Source organism: Embiotoca jacksoni, unplaced genomic scaffold, assembly GCF_022577435.1.
Source record: "Embiotoca jacksoni isolate LCO1_2020_lvr unplaced genomic scaffold, fEmbJac1.0.p SCAF_2, whole genome shotgun sequence".
In the NCBI taxonomy this organism is placed as follows: domain Eukaryota; kingdom Metazoa; phylum Chordata; class Actinopteri; family Embiotocidae; genus Embiotoca; species Embiotoca jacksoni.
Window position 1 is genome coordinate 24,093,673 of NW_027185340.1, and position 21,849 is coordinate 24,115,521.

Here is a 21,849-nt window from a genome sequence, read left to right on the forward strand (position 1 = left end):
GACCGCCGCAGCGTGGATTTACTGCACTGTGTGCAGATGACCGGAGCCAGTAAGAAACGCAGCGGGGCGACCGCAGTCCCACTGAAACGTACCCGCAGCGACTCCAGCGTTCAGCAGGCCAACCGGCTGCGTGCGAGTACGATCGCCGTGGCTGAGTGCTGTAAGGGGGAGCTGCCCTCCGCCCTGAACGGAAAGTTAACAACGCCCGGCCTCAGTCGTTCCCGGGATTAGAGTGAAGGTTTGTTCAGCCATTTCCGAAGGGCGGACCAATCAGGGACCGGTGTGGATGGCTCACTGCGATGATGGCGAAGTAGCTTCAGTGCTGATTGGTTAAAGGCTGCTCCAGTAGTTTGAAAATGAACCTGAGGTCGACGTCCATTAGGACACAACGACTGGAGACGGTCCTCAGTGGAGCGAGGCCAGACCGTAGACTGCGTAGAGACGTGGACGTAGGCTCCGAGTCTGAAAAGTGAGGGCAAAGCGCAAATGACATAAAGTGCAATACCACCGAGGGCCACTAGGGGCTGGCTCCAAAAAAACACGCTCTGGAGCCACAATGGTGTCTTTTGCCAAAGTCACTCCTTATTAGTCCTTTGGTGACCCATCTGAAAATAATCCCATCATTAATTAGATATCAGGCCTCATAAAGTGGCCTGTTCTGTGGCGTGAGTCTGTGGTCGGCAGGTCTGTGGTGCAGTCCGGTTCCCGCTGTGAGTGGGCGGGGCATAGTGTCCTCGGGTTCCAATCAGACAGACTCGGATCCACCGCTCACTCCTCCCAGCTCCTCAAAATAAGATACTTCTGGCTCCAAAACAGCAAGATGACGACGGCTGAAGTGTTGAAGTCGAGGCTTCAGAGCAGCAGTTTACAAACCAAAGGGACACCTCACGATTGGTTGCCACTCGGGTCAGACCCACCTATAAAGAGTGGATCTCTTTATACCAGGCTACTGAATACTTCTAATTAAACAGATATCACTGAACCTTTGTGCACGTTTCATTCATTTGCATATTGTTTGTGCACATTTGTGCAGACAAAACATTCATTCTTAGGTTATTGTAATGCTCATAACATGTTAATCCGCATTATTCTGAGAGTCAAACAAACATCACTGAGTCACTACTCTGTTGTTTCTTTGAGTCGAGCAGCATTTCCACCAGAGCAACTTGGGGTGTGTGTGTGTGTGGGGGGGGGGGGGGGGGTTAAAGTTGTAAGCTGTGTTTTTACAGTTTTACAGCCACCAAGTTTTCTGCATGGACACAACAACATGGAGCTATGACTTTGGTAGAGGGACCAATGAGAAGGTCCAGGCCTTCTGAAGGAGATGTCCTGCAGGAATTTGAGAGGGCCTCCATTAACATTTTGTGTGTCTTGTTTTGTGGTGTCATGAACAAAAATGTCTCGGTAAGCCATTGTCAAACAGTTTGGCTTTGGACTGTAGTGGAAACACAGATATCAAAGGGCTGAAGGAACCTGAAGTTCCTTCGATAGGTCCCAAATGTGATCAGAACCAAATTCAGCAAAGACTTCTGCAAAGAAACGACTTGGTTTCTGAGTCGGGACGTTGTCCTGAAAAGTCTTCTGACTGAGTTGTATCTTATCACACCAGGTACCAGGTCAACCGGTTCAGTAATCGATCCATTAGTTAAGTAAAGAGGTTCCTTTAAAACAGAAAGTGAAACCCTAGTACACGGCTGAATGTGTTTACAACACTAGAGTGCTTTTAATTTGGAACGGGAGCTTTCCGTTTCATTTGTCCGGGACGAGCCGCAACACGGTCGATGTACCGGAAGGGCTTTTGCTGGGCTTTGTCCTATCGCCACGGAGACGAGTGTTTCATCTGACGCGGGTAGTCGCGGCATCCAGACGCCCGATGATGAAACTCAGTCACTCAGTCAGAGACAAACATTCGAGTTTATGGCCCTGCTGTTGAGGTCCAGCTAGAAATGTGTCGTCATTCTGCGTCTATTTGAAGAGATTTGATTGGTCACATTACTTGATAGTAAGTCAGTTATTTCAAACATGAAGCCCTGACCCAGGGGACAGAAAATAAGATTTATAAATGTATTTTGTTCTTGAGAAATACAGAATATTTGATGCTGTACATTCCAGAATATAAATTTATTTCCCCCAAAAATAAATCCCAGACATGTTGGGTAATCCAGAACACACAATGTTAAACTGCAGAGCTTCACTTCCTGTCGCCCTCATGTCTGCTGCTCCTCACAACAACAGATGAACTCACTGCAGAGACTCTGTAGCGCCCCCCTGTGGTCACTCAGTGGAGCTACACGGGTACAGATCTGTTCAGCTTCACTCAGCTGTGAAAAGCAGATTTCTGCATGTAGAAAATAGGCCAGCGAGGAGGTGAATGAATCAGCTGTCAGCGTTGTGTGTTTCATGTGCGTGAGTGTGTATTTTTGTTCAGTGTGTGTGAGGCGAGGCCAAGCGTGTTTCACACTCTGCCCTCCTACACACGGCGAGGTGGAAACGCTCGTCTCATCTGCATTTCTTATTACCAGCCGCAGTTCCTGTCGAGCTCCTGCTCTGATGGTGATATAATTGATGGAAGAAACAAATCATTATTTTTAGAGGTTTTAATTTCAGCAACTCTTTGGATCATCAATTTGTTTCATTTCATGAATTATATTTCTCAAGCACAATTAGTGGGAAAATGACACATTTTGCTCCTTTTTTTTTTCTTCTCATTGCAAACTAAATATTTTGGTTAAGGTAGATTATGTTTGACAAAAAAGACCAGCTCAGCAAAATCTGTTGGCAATTTTTGGACTTTCCTTTCACTGAACAATAAATCCTAATTATACTGAGAATTCTTGATAAGAAAAGTAATCGTTGGTTGTTTTAAAGTTAAAGTTTTGACATGAAAATATGCTAATTTACAGTCCTTTCTTGCTGGGAGACAACCGAGCCGTGACGTCAGCCGTCGGTTCTAAATGGTAAATGGTCTGTACTTGTATAGCGCTTTATCATCGTTCGGTCTCAAAGCGCTTTAACATGTTTTTTCCCATTCACCTCCCATTTACAGTTGGGTGGATCAAACTTCCTGGATCCTCAGATGTTTACTCGGCAGCTGGTCTCCACACATACGAAATCCTTGAAAGTTTCCAGTCCTGGAAAACACAAGAGACAAATGTCTGAGAGTCAGTCAGTCATTGGTCCGTTTTCAGGCTGAGTTCACGGCGTCTCCACGTGACCGTCCCTGTGACGGTCGGAGCTGAAAGTGCACCGAGCTCTGACTGCATGAGTGCACGTCAATGTTGCGCTTATGTAAGCTTCCTGCATCTTTTATGGCATAAAGGCCTGTTTTTTTTCCGTGTCACTGAGTCTCCATACAGGACATTAGTTCATGCACGCCCACATGTGCCGATATTTTTGGTCATTCTGGTTGTTTTTAGCATCCAGCTGCTGCTCTCATTACTCAGTCTGGTATTTAAGCAATAAGTAGGATTTAACGTGTCGTTCTTTTACACGTATGAGATGACGGAAGGCGACTCAACTTGAATAATTCAATTTGTTTTGTGCCACGTATCAAACTGAGCTCCTGACATCGGAGAGATCTTGAAGCCGTCGTGATTTCCCTGCTTTAAAACTCTCCTGATCTCTTTTCCCTCCTCAGAAGTCGCCCGTCACCATCCGAGAGACGTGTCTTTTTGTAACCTCTCGGACTAACGTTACCCGTCTTGTTGTTGTTGTTTGTTGTTGATTTGTTGCTGCTCCAGTGTTCCTGCGGAGCCACAAGAGCCTGGAGTCCGTGGACCCTCAGTTCACCATGAGAAGGAAGATGGAGCAGCTGCGAGAGGAGCTGGAGCTCATGGAGCATCTGAGAGACGTGAGACACATTTATCTCACCGTTTACTGTCCTCTGGGTGTCTTTAAAGGGCAATTCTGATGTTTGTTTTGTTTATTTTTTCAAACTCTGGTTTTAATTCTGCAGCTCGGTCGGTCATGGAAACAATTCATTCACGTTTCTCTCAGAGATGTGGAGATGTGAGATCAGACGATGATGTCACCGTGTTGCTCAGAATACATCGAAAGTATCAGCTATGTGTCTGTACTACTGTGTTTAGCAGGTTTTAAAGGTGTACTGTGTTAATCTAGTCCACCCAAGAGCTCCATTAGGGCTCTGTGAGAGGATTAGCTCCCCGCTCACTGATTTTTATCCACTCTGAGGTGGATGCAGGTCATTTTTCACCTTCTTATCAGTAATAATTCCAGCTGAAATAACCTCCTGTTTTTCAATGAACTCTCTGCTCCTCCTTCCATTTGAATTCTGTCTTTGAATTTTAGAGTGAATATGCTTCTCCTGCATCTTATCAGCTTAATGTCAAATTTGAATTTTTTTTTTTTTTTATGCAAATGGAAGATGTTAAAAACATACAAATCTTTCCAATACCGATATAGAATCCATATTTGGGAACCTGTGAGATAAGAGTCCATCAATTGTTGTCAGTTAAGGGTTCAGGGTTTTTTTCCAGTGACTGGTGCTGTTATGTTTTCAGGTTGTTCTGTTGAGGAATGCCTGAAGAGGGAATTTCTTTCAACTTGACTTTGTCCCGTGAACGGATCAGATTCTGGTGCTCATAGAGTCACTGTGGCCACATGTCCATCCCCCATTCTGAACAAAATATCTTAGGAGCACCTCCAGGACATTTGTTTTATAAAATGTGGCACAAACATTCACTTTGAAGATGAACTGATTAGATGTTGGGGGTCAAAGGTCACTGTGACCTCACAGAACACGATTGAAGCCATTTGCTCATCATGAAATCCTCATAACTCAGGAACAGATGAGGGGCGATATTTCATGTTTGGTCAGATGTTTGTGACACTGATCTTTGGTGTCCACCTCGACAACTGTACTGATTGTAAAGATCTGTCAGGTTGAAGATGGGAGTGAAGCATCCGCGTTCTATGATTTGCAGCGACACCCATCTTGAAAACGTCATCTACTGTCAATCAGCTTTGGTTGCCACTCATGTGAACACATTTAAGTCTTCACTACATATTTTATGAGTCTGGACAGACGTGAATGTAAACTGCAACCTGACTGCCGGGCGGAGGCCGACGCTTCATCCTCCATGTCGGAACATCAGCGTCAGCAGTTCCTCCTCCTGCTCCGACCACTTCTGAAGCAGATGTTTCTGTGATTTCTAAGTGGATTTCTGGATCCTTTTCTGGATGGACATCAGAGAGAATTACACGTGAAGTTTTATGTGGTTAAAACACCACCTGGAACCAATGAACAGTGAATAGTTCTCCCTCTTCGTGATGTTCGTTCTGCCTGAATGAGGCTGAAGTCATCTTAAAGACACGTGACCTTTGGGTGTGCTGTAGACTGTTTGTAGTGTGGACCCAGAAATCCTTTTGATATTACTCACTGACTTTGTGGTTGAACTTGAACCCACCGCGTGCACATGCACACACACACACACACACACACACACACACACACACACACACACACACCCCCGTTGATGTTGTCGTCTACTCCTCGTCCTCTCTCAGAGCATCGAGAGCAGACTGAAGGTTGCCCTCCCCGAAGATCTCGGCTTGTCTCTGATGGACGGCGTCGTGCTCTGCCATCTGGCCAATCACATTCGCCCGCGCTCCGTCGGCAGCATCCACGTCCCGTCGCCTGCAGTGGTACGTCTCCGACCGTCCGCGTCGGCGGGAACACACACGGGTGTACTCCAGGAAGCGCTGTGTTTGTGAATCTTTTTTTTTCACTTTTGTTTCCAGCCCAAACTCAGCATGGCCAAGTGTCGGAGGAACGTGGAGAACTTCCTGGACGCCTGCAGAAAAATAGGCGTACCAGAGGTAAGCCACGCCCCTTTTGTTTTTTACAATAACCACTTCTGTTGGTGCTTTAAGAACGACACATGGCCTCTCTGAACTGGGGGTCGATTTCAAGATTCGAAAACCAAACACTTGAACCAGTGAATTGAATGAAACACTGGTGAGTTCAGGCGGTTTGTGTGCAACACCTGCGTCCGACTGGATGATTTGAAACAGAAAGGGGAACGATTGAGATCATTTGAAAAGGACATCACACAGTGTGAGCGGCAGTTTCAGCTTTTCTTTTCAAATTGACCTGAATTGAAATTGTTAAATTAAATCTTGCTGAAGTCAGCGATCAGACTCAGTCAGTTCTCGTGCAGCAGAAGTTTTCAAAGATAAACACGTTTGACTTAAACTTCCCAAGAATATCATTCATTCAGATTTCCATCGTTAGAATTCATCCATGAATTCTTCAAAGTAAAATATCATTTCTTACATCCAGAACTTGCCTGAGGTTCACCCTGTTTTTAGATTTTCATCATTATCTCAGTAATCATTGACACCTGTTGATACGTTCACTTTAAATGGGACGAATTTGACAAAATATGAACAAATACAGGCTTAAAAGAAAAAAGTAGCAGAACTCACTGACTTTATACGTCCTGCTCTACGACCCAAACATCACAGGGAACATGTCGCTCTTTGAAAGCTGCTGCTGCAGGCGACCGACGCGTTGATCCAGTGGAGTTCATCGTTGAGGTCCTCATTGTTCAGAATATCGATCCATCAGAAGCTGCGTTTCTTCACCTTTTACAATCATACTGTAGCTGGCGAACACGCCGGGCTGCAAGTCAGTCCAGGGATTCAAACCGGCAACCTCCAACCTGAAAACACCCCCAGTTCTACAGAGAAACTCCCCGCTGAGTGCACATCAGCCCGAAGCAAACGGTCGTCTCGTCGCTGACGCGAGACGTAAAACAAACTGTGAAGGTGTCCTGCAAAAAAAAAAAGAAAAGTCTGTTGGACGTCAGCTGGGAGGAACAGAAGCCGACGTCAGCATCAAACGTGATCTGGTGATTTGTGTCTGGCAGTAAGGTGAAAAGTGAAATCAAGGGTTTTTGCAGGACACTAAACTGCAAACCAGATGTGGGAGGAAGGCTGACGGTTCTCCGGGTCTGACGTCTCCGTTACGTCGTCGTCCTGCAATCAGAGTCGATATCTAATCGAACGGCTTTCCTGTGTTTCAACCCGAAACACGTTTCTATCCGGAAACCCGAGAGCCTCTCAGCCTTTTTCCCAGGACTGGTTTCATCTCCTCCCCGCTTCTTTTTTGTTCTCATGGCTTTTAAACGGGGTCGTTTCAACGTCTACATGTTACGCTGAATCATCACCGCTGTCATCGCTGCCTTCAAGCTTCCTCCATCATGACAGGACTCCATCAGAGCAGTGGCGTCGGTGTGAAGCAGAGCCGACAGAGCCGCTCGGGTTTACTGTGTGTGTGTGTGTGTGTGTGTGTGTGTGTGTGTGTGTGTGTGTGTGTGTGTGTGTGTGTGTGTGTGTGTCTGCGCTGTGGTGACCTGTTCATGTGTAGAAGGAGAACAAGGTGTTTAAATGCAGGTGTAGCTGTTGAACATCTGTCCAGTGGTTGACTGGCCGTAACATTAGCTGATGACATACCTCGTGTGCACCTGGCAGCGCCGGCGGGGACCAGAGCAGCCGAGGGGAACGTCCTCTCTGAAACGAGCTGTGATTGGCCTGAAGTCACCGTCTAGTAAAACCCTTCTCACCCCAGCTGTAAGAGATCATTAGACAACAAGTCGATACAGAAGTCGTTTACCTGTCAGGTGAATGTCTTACTATTATAATCAGGTGGTTATTTAAAGTACTGTAAATGTACAGTCATGAATCAAAGCTCACCTGGCGGTGCTTTTATTCTGAAGGACCCGGTTAGTGTTCGGCAGGAAGCGTCGATGTCGTGGCGCTCGACTTTGACGCTTCCTGTCAGCAACAGCTGCCACGTGCTAAAGCTAACAGGCTAACCATGAGCTAGCAGCTGTTGTTACACCTGAGCTGTGAATAATGAATCCGCACGGTAAATAACAACACGGCACTGCGGCAGGTCACCCTGGACACCGCCACAGCGGTGGTCTCCGGGGAGGTGGTGGGCTTTGTTTAGTCTGAGCAGCTTCATCTCAACCGTCTACAGAACAGATCGGATCATTTCTCTCAAACTCTGAGTGAGATGACCGTCAGTCAAAAGTAAAACAACACGCTGCTGTTTCCAGACCGTCACGGGGTCACTTGGTACTTTTTTTTACCTTTTAAATGTTTTTTTTTTTTTAAATATATTTGTTTGTATTTTGTATTTGTGTTATTTGTTGTGTTTGTTTTTCTCCTGGACCGTATGTTTATACAATTTCATGTTGTTTTTTTTCTCTGTAAAAACAAAAGAAAGTGGTCCAAAGGCTTTCTGAGCTGTTTATCTGCTTGACCTTTGACCTCCATCACTGCCTGCTGACTGTTTCCTGGCGTCCGTGTGGACGTTGCTAACCGAACGCTTCTGCAAAGCTTCACCGAGCTAACGCGCTGAAAGCTTGTGTGCTAACGTGCCGGCTCCCATCAGCCACCTCACCTGCTCATCACGGGGACGCTCACCGGGAGAACGGAGGGCGCCGTCACCGTCCTCTCAGTGAGCATCCCTGATCGTTGCCATGGCAATCAACCCCCTGCCTGCCTCCCGCTCCCCCTCCGCCCCACCAGCTCACGCTTCTGTCTGTGACCTTTGACCTCTGTGTCTATCGGTTAACCTCCTGCCTTTTCTTTCTCTTTTCCACTTTTCCGGCTGGATGGCACCACGTCTTCCTCCTCCTCCTCCTCCTCCTCATCCTCCTCCACCTCTAAACTTCCTCCTTTTCTTTGTTGCCATCTTTTTCTTCTTTTTTTTTTACATCTTGGGTTTCTTCTCCACCTCTGATGTTTTCCATCCTTCCTGTTCTTCTTCTCTTCTTTTTGTGGAGACTTTTTCATCCGTCTCTTCTCTCTGAACTCTTACACCTCCACCTTCCTCCCCATCTCTTCTTCCATCCCTGGTTTCCTCCTTCCATCTTTATTTCCACTTCTCTCTGTCTCCTCTCATCTCCTTCATTTCATTCTCATTTCTCCTCCTCCTTCTTCGTCTCATTCCTCGCTTCCTTCTTTCATTCCCACCTCCTCCCCCATTTTGTTTTCTCCTTTTGTCCCTCCTTTTTCTCCTTCATTTTCTCCCCCTCCCTTCCTCATGGGGGCGCCAGTCTTCCCTCTGTTCGCCCTATGACATCACCCAGTGCCGCCTGCAGCCGGTTCGCGCCACAGTTCGGGCGCTGGTTGCCTTGGACGCGACCCCTCGGGACAGGAAACAGGACGAGGTGATCTCGACTCCGAGCCCCGCCTCCCCCGGGGCGTCAGAGACTCCCTCATTGGTTTCCGTCACCACTCAAACCCCGCCTCCCGCCTGGCAGATCTGGGACATCGTTGGCTCGAGCCTGGTTCACATCCTCTGCCTAGTTCTGCTGTTCGTGGCCTATAGTTGGAGCGAGCTGACGTAACCGTGACAACAGCCTCCTGTCAGTCACCTGCCAGCCCCGCCTTCCTCCTGCACAGGCTCCTCCTCCTTATTTGTGCTGCATTTATGTCACATGGGAAAAATCCAACTCCAAATGAAAGAGTAGATATCTGGAAGCGTTCCACGAGGTCCCGCTGCTCAAGGAAGTCCTGGAAAATCACGCAATCACAAAAGTCGATTGCAGACATGGAAAGTCAGAGAATTTGATCATTTTTGGGCAAAGTCGTGGAATAGAGTTTTGTTTGTAGCATGTTTAAATTTTAGGTGCCAGTCATCAAAATGTAAAACCTGGTTGACCTGCTTGACCTGGTTTCCTGAGCGGTTTCATCCGCTTCCCGTAAAATGAACATTAACACGAGTTTTAGCAACAAAACGATGACTTGAAAGATCTGGTGAGGTGACGACAGAAAAGCCAGACGTAAAGTTTGTAAAGCTTTTTGATCTATTAAAATATGGAAGCGGGAGCTTTTCACAGCCAACAGGAGGAAGCATCACTGCTCGGCTGCAGCCCAGTGGAAGAGAAGCTTTAGGCCACATTCATGAGTTGTTCCCATTTAAAAATAAATCTTTTGCTCAGTTTGTTGTTTCACCGGCTAAAAAAAACGTGAAGTTTTGTACTGAAAATGACTAAACGAGGAAATAAAGGTCATAACATTCATAGGAATGAAATAACGTGCCTGGATTTGATCTGATCAGCACAAAGGAGGACTTTTGTTTCTTCATTATCGATCATGTTTTAGTCAGTGAACGTCAGGGGATTTGACCTTTGACCTGTAGTGGGAACCCTGTGTGTAAGCCAGCAGGATCGACTAATGATGCTTTCAATGACCTGAATAAATGAAGCTGAACTTCCGTGTTTCTGCAGGATGATCCAAGTTTATATCAGCCGATGTCAGCGTAGTGATTTGTTCAAGTTTGAGTTCCACAACCAGCTGAAATGACCCCTGCTGTCCTCGTGTGGATCGATTATGTCATTTTTAATAATCTCTGTCCCATGTGACACAAATGTAGCCTCGCCCCTCATCGCCTTCTCCGCTCCTTTGATTTTCCTCTTTTCTTTTCTGTCGGTGCGACTCAGTGTTGTCATAGCAACACGAAGTCCAGCAGGGACGGTCCCGTGAAGGTCAACGTGCGTCAGCCGCTTCGGTCCTGGACTCGCAAACATCACGTACTTCTTCATTTTTCTTTTTCTGGCCTCGGAAGCAGAAACATTCGCAGCTCCTCTCCGACCGGACGGATCGCTGCCGCGTTCAGTCGACCGACGAAAGCTGCGCGTGGCGACGCTCGGATGACGACATCGTTTTACAGAGTCGGCTCGAGTCCGTCAGCGGCCGTTCGGCGCCATCTTGGAGGTCTGGTGGACTCTCGGCCGGAGGCCGGTGTGTAAATAAGGATCAGGTGATATCGAAACTCAACCCAGGCGGTGTTTCCGTGCACTCCCTCAATTTACTGACGAGTTTCTGGCCTTCGAGCCGCGTTAATGTCCAAAACCGCTTCCTGTACGTTATGTTACAACGTCAGCCGGGAAGATTCACTCCAAGTCGACGTGAACGGCCCAAACAGATGCAGTTCTGCTGAAAACAAGTGAGGTGTTGTACGTAACGACAGCGTAACATGTTTCTAAAGTCTGGAAACGTTGATGTAGCTCACGGGGCTGAACAACAAGGCCGCTCCGGGTCTGCTCCGTCTTTCTTAGCAGTTTTTCCATCTGAAAATAATCCGGCCGTTAATTAGATATTCGGGCCTCAAAAAGCAAATGTTTTTTGGGGGCGTGTCTGTTTGACTGACGGGCTCGTAGCGCAGTCAGGGTTCTGCTATCGGCGGACGGTACGTAACGTCCTCGGGTTTCCGATCGGGTCGAGTCAGATCCGCCGCTCGGCCGCCTGCGGCTCCGAGCCGCTCCCGACGAGCAAAGATGGCGGCGGCCGAAGTTTTGGGGTTTTGCGGATGAGACGGCAGCGGTAGAGCGGCACAGTCCATCTGCACGTCTTCTTACGAGAGCCGTAAACGTGGGCTTCGAACCGCGACGGCGGTGTCGGCGTGTCTCTGACGTGCGAGACGGGTCCAATAAAGTCCGTCAGACTGTCCGCCGTCAGTCAGGCTGACATCATGCATCCGAACACCAACACCACTTTTCTGGATGAAACCATCGACGTCAGAACCTGCTGGCGCCGCTGCTGCTGCGGAGCTCCTTTCATCAGGTCAACGTTGAACATCAGCTTCTCGGCTTCACGTCTGAAGCTCGTTGTTTCCGAGCGGTTGCGGCTGAAGAGTCCGAGCGAGTGAACTCGGAGCTCACGTTCACCACAAACACCGTTTCTTCTTTCTTCGGTGATGAGGAGCTGATGGAAGCCATATTTCATCAGTAGTTGATTATTTAAATCAGTTGGATGTATTTTTTGTGTTTAAAGAATTATTTCAAATGATTTCAAACTGATATTAACAGTACAATGTTTTGAACCTTGAGAGAAATGTGGGTTTCTATTTTTTTTTTTATTTTTTGGGGACTTCTTGTAATACGAGCTCCTTTTCCACTGCTGCTACCGGCTCCGCTCCACTTTTTTCTTTTTTGGGTTTTCGATCGGACAACAGTTGTGGACGGCACCCAATCAGTCCCTCCAGGAAATTGCAATAATTAACGCAAACTCAAGCAGTCTCTGCAATATTTGCTGTAGTTGTCAAAATTCCCACGTTTTTTTCCTCAAAAAATGTCACCAACAGAAACTCTGCTGAAATATTACGATGAAAAGTAGTCTTTCCAAACAAAACTCAATTTATTGACAGAAATAACTCAGAAAACAGAAGTGACGGGGTTGATTGGAAATGTGATCGTATCACAATAATAATAATAATAAACATTATTTGTATAGCACCTTTCATACAATAAATGCTGCACAAAGTGCTTCACAGCAAGATAAATCATGTAATTGGGAATATGTTAAATTATATTAAATCACATGTTGAATTAATTTTAATTAAATAGCATTTGAAGCTCTTATTTTGGCAGCAGATGTAGCCTTTATATTGAATATTACACCCACATATTGTCTGTTTCATAGTTAAATCCCTTTGTTTTCATGTTTTAAAACTTTGAGCCCGGCGGTTCTCTCAGCTCAAAAAAAGATTATAACTCAAATATTTCTGTGATGTGCAGCGTGTTCATAATCAAAGGGAAAGGGATTACATATTACTCTTCATCGGGTAATTGTTAAAAAAAAACATTTTTTTTTCCTCAGCTTGCAATTTTCTATTAAAAAAAAATAAAAACACTTCATTCTGCAAATGATATAAAAATTGAAAAAAAAAAAATCACCAAAATCAAGAATTTTTAAGCGTTACAATCACAAAAAACATGAGTGAGATCCTGGAGGGGCTGGATGGTTCGTGTGTGTGTGTGTGTGTGTGTGTGAGTGTGTGTGTGTGTGTGTGTGTGTGTGTGTGTGTGTGTGTGTGTGTCCCATCGAATAGGACTTGACGGCAGTTTCATGCCTCGTTGCTATAGTAACGAGGCCGTACTGAGGAGGAACTATCTGCTGGGGAAAATCCAGGAAAGTGTCAGAAGAACTGGAGTCGGTAGCGTCGGTGGAAAAGGAGCTTCACATCTTCCACCTCTGACACCCTGATATGCAATGTGACTGTTTATGGAGAATATCTGAAGGGCTACAGAAACTAGACCAGTTAAATATCTATTAGTCTTCTTAAGCTGTTTATCCTCCGGGGTTTGATATACTGTAGAAGGGATTAGTGCATCGCTGTGTTTGTAACTTTGAGAGGAATGAAGAAGGAAAGGAGTGTTGATCTTCTGCCTGTCAGATGATTGGCTGCTGGAATCCTTCACAGGAAGTGAATGAACGGGTGTTTACAGCTTCCTGGCTTTTAAGTTTGGATGTTACGGAAACAGAAAATGTCTGAAGGATCTTGAAGATTTGGCATGAAGCCAAATACCACCGTCGGCCTCCGTCATGATATAAACTCCTGTCACTTTCGATGTGATTATTTTCAGCCGTTCATCCATTTTCTGTGAAGATTCAAACAGCTGCTTGTTTTTAAGCCACGTCGGCCCGTCGGGATATTTTTAAGACTTGTGTATGATGTTTGACATTGTTAAAGATTGAGGTAATAAATACCGTTTAGGGATGTTTTCTGTTCTGCAGCATCATTGTTGAGGCAGCTGGAGGTTTCAAAGTCAGTCGATCAACATCAGCACCGGAGTTCAGCATGTTTATAACATGTCTATGTGACACGTTTATATGACACGTTTATATGACATGTTTATATGACATGTTTATATATGTTTATATGACATGTTTGTATGACATGTTTATATGACACGTTTATATGACATGTTTGTATGACACGTTTATATGACACGTTTGTATGACGTTTATATGACATGTTTATATGACGCGTTTGTATGACGCGTTTGCATGACACGTTTATATGACATGTTTATATGACACGTTTGTATGACACGTTTATATGACACGTTTATATGACATGTTTATATGACACGTTTGTATGACACGTTTATATGACACGTTTGTATGACACGTTTATATGACACGTTTGTATGACACGTTTATATGACACGTTTATATGACGCGTTTGTATGACGCGTTTGCATGACACGTTTATATGACACGTTTGTATGACACGTTTATATGACATGTTTATATGACATGCTTATATGACATGTTTATGTGACATGTTTGTGTGACATGCTTATGTGACATGTTTATATGACATGTTTATATGACATGTTTGTATGACATGTTTATGTGACATGTTTGTATGACATGTTTATGTGACATGTTTGTATGACATGTTTACATGACATGTTTATATGACATGTTTATATGACATGTTTGTTTGACATGTTTATATGACATGTTTATGTGACATGTTTGTATGACATGTTTATGTGACATGTTTGTATGACATGTTTGTATGACATGTTTATGTGACATGTTTGTATGACATGTTTGTATGACATGTTTATGTGACATGTTTGTATGACATGTTTGTATGACATGTTTATGTGACATGTTTATGTGACATGTTTGTATGACATGTTTACATGACATGTTTGTATGACATGTTTACGTGACATGTTTGTATGACATGTTTACATGACATGTTTGTATGACATGTTTATGTGACATGTTTGTATGACATGTTTATGTGACATGTTTGTATGACATGTTTGTATGACATGTTTATGTGACATGTTTGTATGACATGTTTGTATGACATGTTTATGTGACATGTTTGTATGACATGTTTGTATGACATGTTTATGTGACATGTTTATGTGACATGTTTGTATGACATGTTTACATGACATGTTTGTATGACATGTTTACGTGACATGTTTGTATGACATGTTTACATGACATGTTTGTATGACATGTTTATGTGACATGTTTGTATGACATGTTTATGTGACATGTTTGTATGACATGTTTACATGACATGTTTGTATGACATGTTTACGTGACATGTTTGTATGACATGTTTATATGACATGTTTATGTGACATGTTTGTATGACATGTTTACATGACATGTTTGTATGACATGTTTACATGACATGTTTGTATGACATGTTTACATGACATGTTTGTATGACATGTTTACATGACATGTTTGTATGACATGTTTACATGACATGTTTGTATGACATGTTTATATGACATGTTTATGTGACATGTTTGTATGACATGTTTATATGACATGCTTATATGACCTAAAACTTGAGCACATCGAGCTTTGTGTTAAATTTCCGGGGAACAGAAAGGAGCAGCAGGGAGGACATATTCGGCGATTAGCAATTGACGGCACGTAACCCCGGTAACGTCCAAGACAAGCCGCCCGTTTCCCGACGCGCCGCCTTTCGGTCTCGGAGTGACGTTCTCGCCCGTTGAAACGTCGCCCGGCTCGTCGTTTCATCGCCGCAGACTTTCTAGAAGTGTTTCAAAGAGTCTCCGTCGAGACACAAAGTCGGATGTTCCCGTGCTGATGTTTCAGGTCCGCGGGGAGATTCTGAAACGTTCTCGTACCAACGTTCAACCAAAACAACGTGCGCTGCTCAGGGTGCTGATGTTGATCAAGAACTGAAACTTACTCGTGGAAGTTATGGCTTCTCCCCGCTCGGTGCCCTTCACACCGGTCAGGAATGTACAGAAGGAGGTGAAAGAGTCCTTCTTCACAGCCGGTTTGTTCCCATTACGAGTCGGTGCTCTCGAACGTCACGCCGACTCAGCAGCACCGGTTTGAAACGACTGGACGCAAAATGTCAGTAAAGATTTTCGGGCCTCAGAGTTCTTTTTCCTCGCATGAAACTTTAATACAAAAAAAACCAAACATCCGGCAACGTGAGTGAACCCGAGACAGCTTCACATACTTTCTGAAAGACGCCTTTGCATTTTGCACGTCGTGTGTCTAAATCCTGTGCCGCCTTTGTCTCCTCTCTGCCTCTTCGTCTGCTCCTCTTCCTCCTCTTCCTCCTCTTCCTCCCTCCATCTCTCGCCGTCTCCCAGGACAAGCTGTGTCTCCCTCACCACATCTTGGAGGAGAAAGGCCTGGTGAAGCTGTGCATCACGGTGCAGGCTCTGGTGGACGAGGCCCCCCCCAAACTCTCCCTCCTGACGTGAGCGGGCGGAGGCGCTGCGGAGGTGGGCGGAGCTTCCACCGACTCGCACGTAGAAACCAGCGCACGCCCGCATCTGGAGAAGGAAAAAAAGAAAAACCGCCTCGGCGGTTTCACGCGACGCCTCGGCGGTCGCTCTGCCCCCTGCTCGGTAACAAAGAGTGTTTTTTTGTTTTTTTTTATTGTATTTACAGATGCAAAGTAGTGTAAAGGGAACTAAACCCATCAGACGTGGTTTTCTTTACTAATTCATAAAAGGGGAACTTCTGCGTGCTTTAAGAATTTAGCGTCACGACGGGCGGACGAGGCAGAGAGATAGACGAGGTCGGCGGTCGGTTTGGGCTTCGGACCGCGAGTGAAACGATGAACCGTGGATTCAGAGAAACACCGGAAACACACTTTTGAACGAAAGGGCGCAAAAAAACAACGGCCGACGTCTGTTCTTGTTCTCGACTTAGACGTAGAAATTGTTCCTCTCGTCGGTACCGAGCACTTGATGAAATGTAAAAGTCATCAGGACACGGAGAGAAGTTTCAGTTTGAGATTGAGTCAAAAATATTTGAGGAAGTTCATTTCATGTGATTCTACTTCATAATGTTAAACCTCAAGAAAAAAAGATGATAAGTCTTCAAATTACGCCAATTGTAATTTTACAGTCATATTACATGAAATGGCCTCATTTTTTTTTCTTCTTGGCTTTCATCTTTAAAGAGAAATTGTTTTGTAAAATTACAACCAATTGTTATTGTATAATTTTTTTGCAAAACAAGATTCTGGCTTTATTCTTAATTCCCTTTTCTTTTTTTTTTAGATATTGCATCTTTATTGTAAAACTCTCCACGTTTTCTTCCTGTAACGATCTCTGATAATCTGTGAGGTTTAACTGAATGACGGATGTAGAGCAGAACTTCACTACTTTACATCGTCTGATCTATGCACACCGACAAAACTCTTCATGCTTTCTACGCACCACCACTCATCTCACCACAGGTGGTTCTTTTTTCCCTGGTGAAGTGTTTTCTGGTTCGTTTTGAGTATTTCGTTCCCTGAAGAAAAGAAAACCAAAAACATTTGAGTGTCGACGCGGAGGGAGACGCTTTCAACCACCACTTCTATTTAAACCTGAAGATATTTATAATTTAAAGAGAAGCTGAGAAACAGCGGTTCAGTCGTTGTATACAGTGAAAAAGAAAGAGGCCAAAAATATTTTTCTCTAATATATTTTAGGTATAACTGTGTTTTATAAAGTTTGACTAAGACGTTGTGTGTGGCTCTCTGCGAGCCCTGAAGCAGGTGGGAGTGTGTTGACCTCGGCGGGACGCTAATCTCTCTGATGGACTCAAAACAGGTCCGGGTGATTTTTTTTTTATTCTGTTGTCGGTGGTCTTGTGTTCTCGGAGGAGTCGGCAGGTGAAGCTCCATCTGGACGAGGTGTTTTGTGAGATGCAGTTTGCTCGATGTGCCAACGGAGCGAAATGCGAGAACGTCGGTCGCCATGTTTCAAAGGGGGGGGCGAATCGCACCCTCCGCGTCACTGAGGCCACAGATGGATCACTGAGTGGGCACGGGACCGTGGGGTCAGGGGTCAGGGGTCAGCTGGGTTGAAGTGATTGGTTCAGATCTCTTGATGGTGAGTCAATGAAACGACTTCAACTCAAAACAGCCACAAAGAAACTAAAAAAAAGATCACGGGGGGATTTTGTCTACTGTGTAGGCGGGAGGGAGGGTGGGGGGGGCTCACACGTCCGTGCCCCGGGGGCCCGTTTTCTGTTCATCCCTCTCTGGCTGAGGTTCTGGGCTCGTCACGTTGTATTTAGTGGATGAACCCCCGATTATCTGCGGAGTCTTTCCTAGAGTCCCGTGTTAACACTGAGTCAGTTGTGTATGTGGTTTTCATATTTCAGGGTGAGGTGTGTGTGTGTGTGTGTGTGTGTGTGTGTGTGTGTGTGTGTGTGTGTGTGTGTGTGTGTGTGTGTGTGTGTGAGAGATCTCATGGAGCCACACCTCCGGCTCAAACTATCCAGACTGGCTCGGGAATTTTTACACCTTTTTAAAACTCTTCAACTTTGTTTAAAAAAAAAAAAAAAAAAAAAAGTTCAGATTAATTTCAGGCTGCTTTGCAGAGTAGATTTGAAGTTGATGCAGTTAAATGTTCCTCTGACCTGCTGACTGTTACAGAACCAGTGGTGTGTGTGTGTGTGTGTGTGTGTGTGTGTGTGTGTGTGTGTGTGTGTTTAAACCTGCGTTGTTGCTGTGTGAGATTAGTGTGTGTGACTCAGGGTCAGTTTGGGTTTACGACACTGTTGATGCCTCGTTCCACAGCCTGCTACGTCAACAGTATTTCTGTGTGTGTGTGTGTGTGTGTGTGTGTGTGTGTGTGTGTGTGTGTGTGTGTGTGTGTGTGTGTGTGTGTGTGTGTGTCAGGGCCGACCAGGCACAAACTGAGACTTTAAAGGGGCAGTAGATAGTTATTGCCCTCTTCTCTGAGTTCATCTGTGAAACAGTCCTCGGGGTCGTATTCCCTACGTTTCCAGAGTTACTCCCATCGATGGGAATCTTAGAAAATGATTCGATTTATGTCCTTTATCTAAGAATTTGACCATAAAGTTAAGACCAAAGTTAAGGGAGCTAAAGAAACGAGTATGTTTAAAGGAACGTTAAAGAAACGAGTACGTTCATCCCGTGTCATAATCGCGGGTATATTTTGACTCCTCTTTAACTACAGGAGGTGTTTAGGTTCATTCATCCACAGAGAGAAATGAAGACTGCTGTCAGGGCTGCTTACGGCTCGTCGCCTTCTCCAATAACTATATGAATAACAGGAAAGTCCTCCACGTAAAAGACTATGAACAATATTGAATTCTCTACTGGAAGACTGATTTCTCGACTGTGATCAGTTTCTGTCTTAAAGCTTCGGTACTGTGAGCCAGCTTCAACTACAAGCTGTCGGCCTCTGTGCACGACTGCTGACCAATTTATTTAATGTAAATGTACCGTCACAAAGTATTAATTTCAACTGAATATAATTCAAGTCGAAGGGACCTCCAAAATAAAAGTGAAATGCCGCCCTCTACAGGTGGAGAGCAGGAATCACAGAAGCAGCTGAACGTGTCCAGGCTGGAAGGTAAACTGTGAAACAGAGAAAAGGGACGTGAGGCTTTCTTTTTGAGGCCGATTACTTGTTTTCCCCTCCGGTCACCATAGCAACCACCCATCAGGTTAACACTGCGGTGAGTCTGTGTTTGATCACAAATCTACATCCTGCCCCTTTAAAGGTCTCGGCCGTCCTGTTGTTCTTCCTCTGACGAAGCGCGGAGCGGTTTTGAACCAGCAGCCTCGTATGAATGAGCGTGAATGAATTTCTTTCTTTTTTTTTTTTTCTGTGCAGCTTGGTATCCAAAGCTTGAGCTACTTAAAGATTCAGCAGTAAAACATCAACAAAATGAATAAATGCTTCCACTGGACAGATTTGACAGTTGCCAAAACAAACTTTAAAAGATAAAAGCAAAGGATTTAATTTAAATGTACTGTAAACCTGTGTTACATATTATTTATCACAAGGACTTCCTGTGTCTATGTACTGTATATTTCATCATAAAAACACTCCAATCAGCAAACTTTAAGCACCTGTTCTTCAGAACTGTGATTTAAGAACATAAATGTTCACGTTTTTTAAACACCATAGGCAATTTAGTGAAATAACACAAAAAAAAACTGTATATTCATACATAAGTTTGCTATTTTTCATGTAGCCTCAAATCTGTAAAAAAAAAAAAAAGATAAAGAGCAACAAATAGTCTGACGTCCACAGACGACGATCACAGCGAAGAAACCTGAAGCTGTCTTACATTCCTCACATCAAATTATATTCAGTTTAATTCAGCCGTTATTCTGAGGATTATAATGCTGAACAGACTGAAAAAGGAGAATTATGAGCAGCTGAGATAAATAAAGGAGCCTGACGATGTCAGCTGGCTTGTTTGTAATCCGTTTCTGTACTTCTGTTATTTTCCAGTTCTGTTGTCGTCACAGCGTTCCGGGAAAAAGCAATAAAACCAAACTGCTGCTTCCCCGACAGAATCTGCACTTTAAACTTTGTGTGTTCGTACCTTTGTTTTGGCAACTGAGCAAATCAAAAAAAAAAAAAATCACCTTTAAAAAAGTTTAAAAAAAGTTGAAGATGGAAATGTGACGCTGGTGTAAATTGTGTAAATGATGCCTGCTGAACGTAAAGCAGTGTCGTCGTTGTTTTCTTTTTTATGTCTCATATTTTGTATAAATCTTCTTGTCCACAAACGGCCTGTTCTCACATTTTTGTACTTTTCTGACTGGGAGCAAATTTTATTTTTATGTGACTTCTTTTCAGGTTTGTTAAAATTTCTTTGTAAAATGCCCTTTTTTGTAACCCTGTGAACCTTTTGTGTATTTTGTTGTACAGCAAACTGAGATCTCCGTGCATGAGGTGTCCCTGTAACGTCGCCTTAACTGCTGTGAATACTGTACATACTGTATTTCTCCACTTTATCAGTAAAGACCTCACCTGTCCAAACTAACACCTCTTGTTGCATCACTGCACCCACACAATGAAAAAAAGCACTCAGTCTGAACAACGTCTTTCCCCCAAAAAAATTTTACACTTTATTTGACACAAAAATAAGAATTTTGAAAAATAAATTCTTGGATTTGACCTTTGATGGAGAAGACATGTGCAAAGTGTGAATACTTACCATGACTTTATCAGAGAAGCTGCATGGAAGATACCAAACAGCTGAGAGGATTATGTAACTTATTTACAGACTAAGAAGAAATGTGTTGTGTTGTAAGAACACTTGAGAATATAACGTGTTGAGAGTCTAACGCTCCCTAAACCTCCGACTATGTTCCCTCCACACGTTTCCTGCTGTTCAGACTGACACGTAACGACTTAACAACTCTTATGTTGTTAAATGTTGAAGAAGAAAAAAAGGAAAACAAAGAACCGTTTGGTTCACTGGTTCAGGGCACGTCTGAATTGTTGGGTTCATTTGTTTTGTTTTTTTGTTGTTGTTTTTTAGTCATTACAAAGATGGATAGTTCACCAGGATTGGATATCGTCAGCAGACCCTCCTAAAGCTCTTAAGAAACCAAAGAGTTCAAACTTAACAATAAAACTAAGAAGCAATCAAATTCAAGACTTCAAGACTTGAGATTTGACCACAGAGGACCAGCTGCTAACGCTGACTGGACTGACTGCTGATTTTCCACGTTTTATTGATTTCCTTTCCGTAGAAATAGCTATTTGTTGCAATACACTTTCACTAAACACTTTTAAACTGTAGACCTAATGTATATTTTGCAGGAACATTCATTTTCACATTTATTACTTTAGTAATGCGGTTCATATTTTTGTCACCAGCATTGATATAACGTAGCTGGTTATTAAAGTACACAATGTCCAAATTAAGTGCAGTGAATAATGTACTTGGTTACATTGCAGGAGCGGTTTCCTGCATCATAACAGAATTGAACAATTAGAAGCTCTTTTTGTTTCCACTGAAAATACATCGACGGTTGTCGGCGACCAAAACACTTGTTTTCCAAATACTCACTCTTCTGAGTGGATAAGTGCGTTCACATGGAAACCTGCCGTGCACTACAATCATCTGGATGATGGCTACAAAGCACAAAGGGAGAAACCAACCTGAAGTAAACCAAATCTCTCAGAAGCCATCATGTTTACGGTGTGTGTGTGTGTGTGTTAAACATAGGGCAGGAGAACATGGTCATTTCTGTGTAAAATCATTAAAGCTGGCAGATATGTT

General features: G+C 44.0%; 1 protein-coding gene across 7 annotated transcripts in view; it reads left to right on the forward strand.

Annotated features, from left to right (window-relative positions):
- The window catches only part of lrch1 (leucine-rich repeats and calponin homology (CH) domain containing 1), an 89,133-nt gene extending 68,532 nt beyond the window's left edge, over window positions 1-20,601 (forward strand). For 5 of the 7 annotated variants that reach the window (XM_069155147.1, XM_069155148.1, XM_069155150.1 and 2 more), the window contains 4 exons: window positions 3,741-3,850; window positions 5,527-5,664; window positions 5,761-5,838; window positions 9,090-13,538. In XM_069155147.1, coding sequence (XP_069011248.1) covers window positions 3,741-3,850; window positions 5,527-5,664; window positions 5,761-5,838; window positions 9,090-9,383 — 620 coding nt within the window. In that variant the 3' untranslated portion in view covers window positions 9,384-13,538. Of the gene's footprint in view, window positions 1-3,740; window positions 3,851-5,526; window positions 5,665-5,760; window positions 5,839-9,089; window positions 13,539-15,938 lie in introns of those variants that run through there. The other 2 variants (XM_069155151.1, XM_069155153.1) reach the window with 1 other exon arrangement.
- Window positions 20,602-21,849: the final 1,248 nt, after the last annotated feature.